At 40.4% G+C, this 2,500-nt stretch overlaps 1 protein-coding gene across 1 annotated transcript in view; it reads right to left on the reverse strand.

The window, feature by feature from the left end:
• LOC125036735 (U-scoloptoxin(01)-Cw1a-like) overlaps window positions 1-2,467 on the reverse strand; it is a 3,091-nt gene extending 624 nt beyond the window's left edge. Inside the window, exons 1-3 of the mRNA XM_047629589.1 lie at window positions 2,329-2,467; window positions 1,690-1,816; window positions 1,291-1,438 (exon numbers count right to left, since the gene is read on the reverse strand). Of these exons, the coding sequence (XP_047485545.1) occupies window positions 1,291-1,438; window positions 1,690-1,816; window positions 2,329-2,356 (303 nt within the window). The 5' untranslated portion in view covers window positions 2,357-2,467. The remainder of the gene's footprint in view (window positions 1-1,290; window positions 1,439-1,689; window positions 1,817-2,328) is intronic.
• Window positions 2,468-2,500: the final 33 nt, after the last annotated feature.

Consider the following 2,500-nt stretch of genomic DNA (forward strand, 5'->3'; position numbering starts at 1 on the left):
GGGAGTGGAAGGGATAATAGGTAGAGAGGGAAGTACTGCACAGAGAGAGAGAGAGGGAGGAAGCGGGTGAGTGGTAAGTGGGAAAGTGTGAGTGAAAGAGGTAGGCAAATGTAGATGTGCGAGTGACAGTGATGAGAGAAAGAAATAAGCAAAATGACAAGAGACACGAAGGGAGAAAAAAAAATAAAGAAGCAGACACACAAAAAGATAGAAAGGAGGAAATTGAGAGAGAGAGGGGGGGGGGGGTAGATAATAATACAAAACATGGAAAGAAATACAAAGGGAGAGACAAAGGAGAGAAAGAGGAAAAAATAAGATAAACGGTAGGTATATCCCGACGACAAAATAGAGTTCGCTGTAGCATGTTTTGATGAAAATAATTATACAAAACAATTGATGTAATTAACTCCTTGTGATGTCACATCTTCATCAATATTACATAATTCAACAGGAATTTGATATAATGATAAGCCTATCTCGACGTCAAAATGGTAGACCTACATCGATGTTTTAGTGATAGGCCTATAACGGCGTCAAAATTATAGGTTTATATCGACGTGCGTTGTGGCATGTATAAAAAGTATGAACTTGAATGTTCCTACCGATGTCACATTAAATTACATATTCATATAAGACTTATTTCGGCCTATCAAAATGATAGGCCTATATCAACGTTCATAAAAGGTATGAACGAGAATGAAATTTTTACTAGGTAATTGACTCATTACGATGTTACATTAAATCAAAATTACAAATTTAAAGATAATAACATAAGCATATGTATAAAATCCCATCGAGAACCGAGTCAGCTGATGTCCGTAACCTTTGACCTTTTCCAATTTAACTTCGCTTGCTTTGATATAACATCAAATTACATTAATTACATCTCATGGGTTGTAAAATTAAGCGTTGTCACTCACGTTTTTATCTAAAGTGGCCTCAGCGAATTTAGTGGGACGTAAGTACATACAGCAAGAAAAAAAAAAAGAAATCTCAGTTAAAATGTACTTTCGCGAATCTCAAGCTAGTTTGAGATTCTGCTGCCAAATTGACTCTCAAGTTGCAAATCACAAATATTTCCAGCATGCTAAAAGTAAAGCAGGTCTCGCTAAGAATCGCACTTTTTAGCAAGTTTTAAAGAATTAAACACAGAATTATCCACCATAATGATGTCACGGCGTTCTGAGAAACAAGAGACCAAAATAAAAGTACACAGCACACACCTTACTGCAGAATCCTTGAACGATAAATCAAATCACATTATTAAAAAAATCCTCGAGGGTCTTTTACCTGGTCGAAGATGGTTCCTTCGCCGCAGAAGAAGGAGAACATCCTAGTGAAGAAGTTTCCTTCGGGATCCTGGTACGGGTGGCAGATGTGGAAGATGGCGCAGCCGTTGGCCTGGTCGGCGTAGTAACCGTAGCCCAGGTTGGAGCAGCTGCGGAGGAGAGGGAAGAAAAATATTAGGGAAGAGTGGTAATATAGTTGTATGCGCCGTGAAGAAATAGCCTGTGAAGATTCGCTTTCTCTCTCTCTCTCTCTCTCTCTCTCTCTCTCTCTCTCTCTCTCTCTCTCTCTCTCTCTCTCTCTCTCTCTCTCTCTCTCTCTCTCTCTCTCTCCACCCACTTCACATTCTTCACATCTCATTATTTCCATCAACGAAAGAAAACTCTGGATCGAGGTCCTCACTCGAAGCCCGTGTTGATGTTCCCGACGATCCGCGAGGCGTTCGACGGGAGCTCGTAGGCGAAGGGGGTGGAATCTCTCTTCACGAGGCGGGGCAAGGCGGAGGCCACGCCCATCGAGACCACACCCACTGCAAGAGAAAGCGACCGTTATGAGAGCGGAAGGGCGGGGCGCCTGCATGCCCCTTCTTGTTAGGGGTGTGGCGTTTCAGCTGAAATCTGAATGATGACATTAGCTAATCAAAGAGGAAATATTTATTTTTTAGTGGCTGTTTTTTATTGTTTTCCTTCTTTTTAAAGGGTAAAGCATTTCTTCACCGAATATTTATACACCGCCTGCCTACTGACACACACACGTGTTTGTTTGTGTGTGTGGGTCGGTGGATATATATACTTATATATATATATATATATATATATATATATATATATATATATTGTATGTATATATATACATATATATGTATATATATGCTTATATATATATATTGTATGTATATATATACATATATATGTATATATATGCATATATATACACACACATAATAATGTGCGTGTGTGTGTGCGAGTGAGTGTTTAATGTGTGTGTATGTGTGACTGAGTGTGTGCATGCGTTTGTGTCTGCACATCCGAGTTCACATACCCAAAAGCAGGACCTTTGCTGCAACCATGATGATGCTGTCACAGGAGATGGGATGAGAGAGATATTTCTAGATGTAAAAAATGGGAAGGAACCGATGAAGATGCTGCGCCAGTGGGTGTTCGAGATCGTCTGCCTTCCCGGCGCCCGACCCAGGCTCTTATACCCGGGTGGA

The sequence above is a fragment of the Penaeus chinensis genome, chromosome 2, assembly GCF_019202785.1.
Source record: "Penaeus chinensis breed Huanghai No. 1 chromosome 2, ASM1920278v2, whole genome shotgun sequence".
Lineage (NCBI taxonomy): Eukaryota > Metazoa > Arthropoda > Malacostraca > Decapoda > Penaeidae > Penaeus > Penaeus chinensis.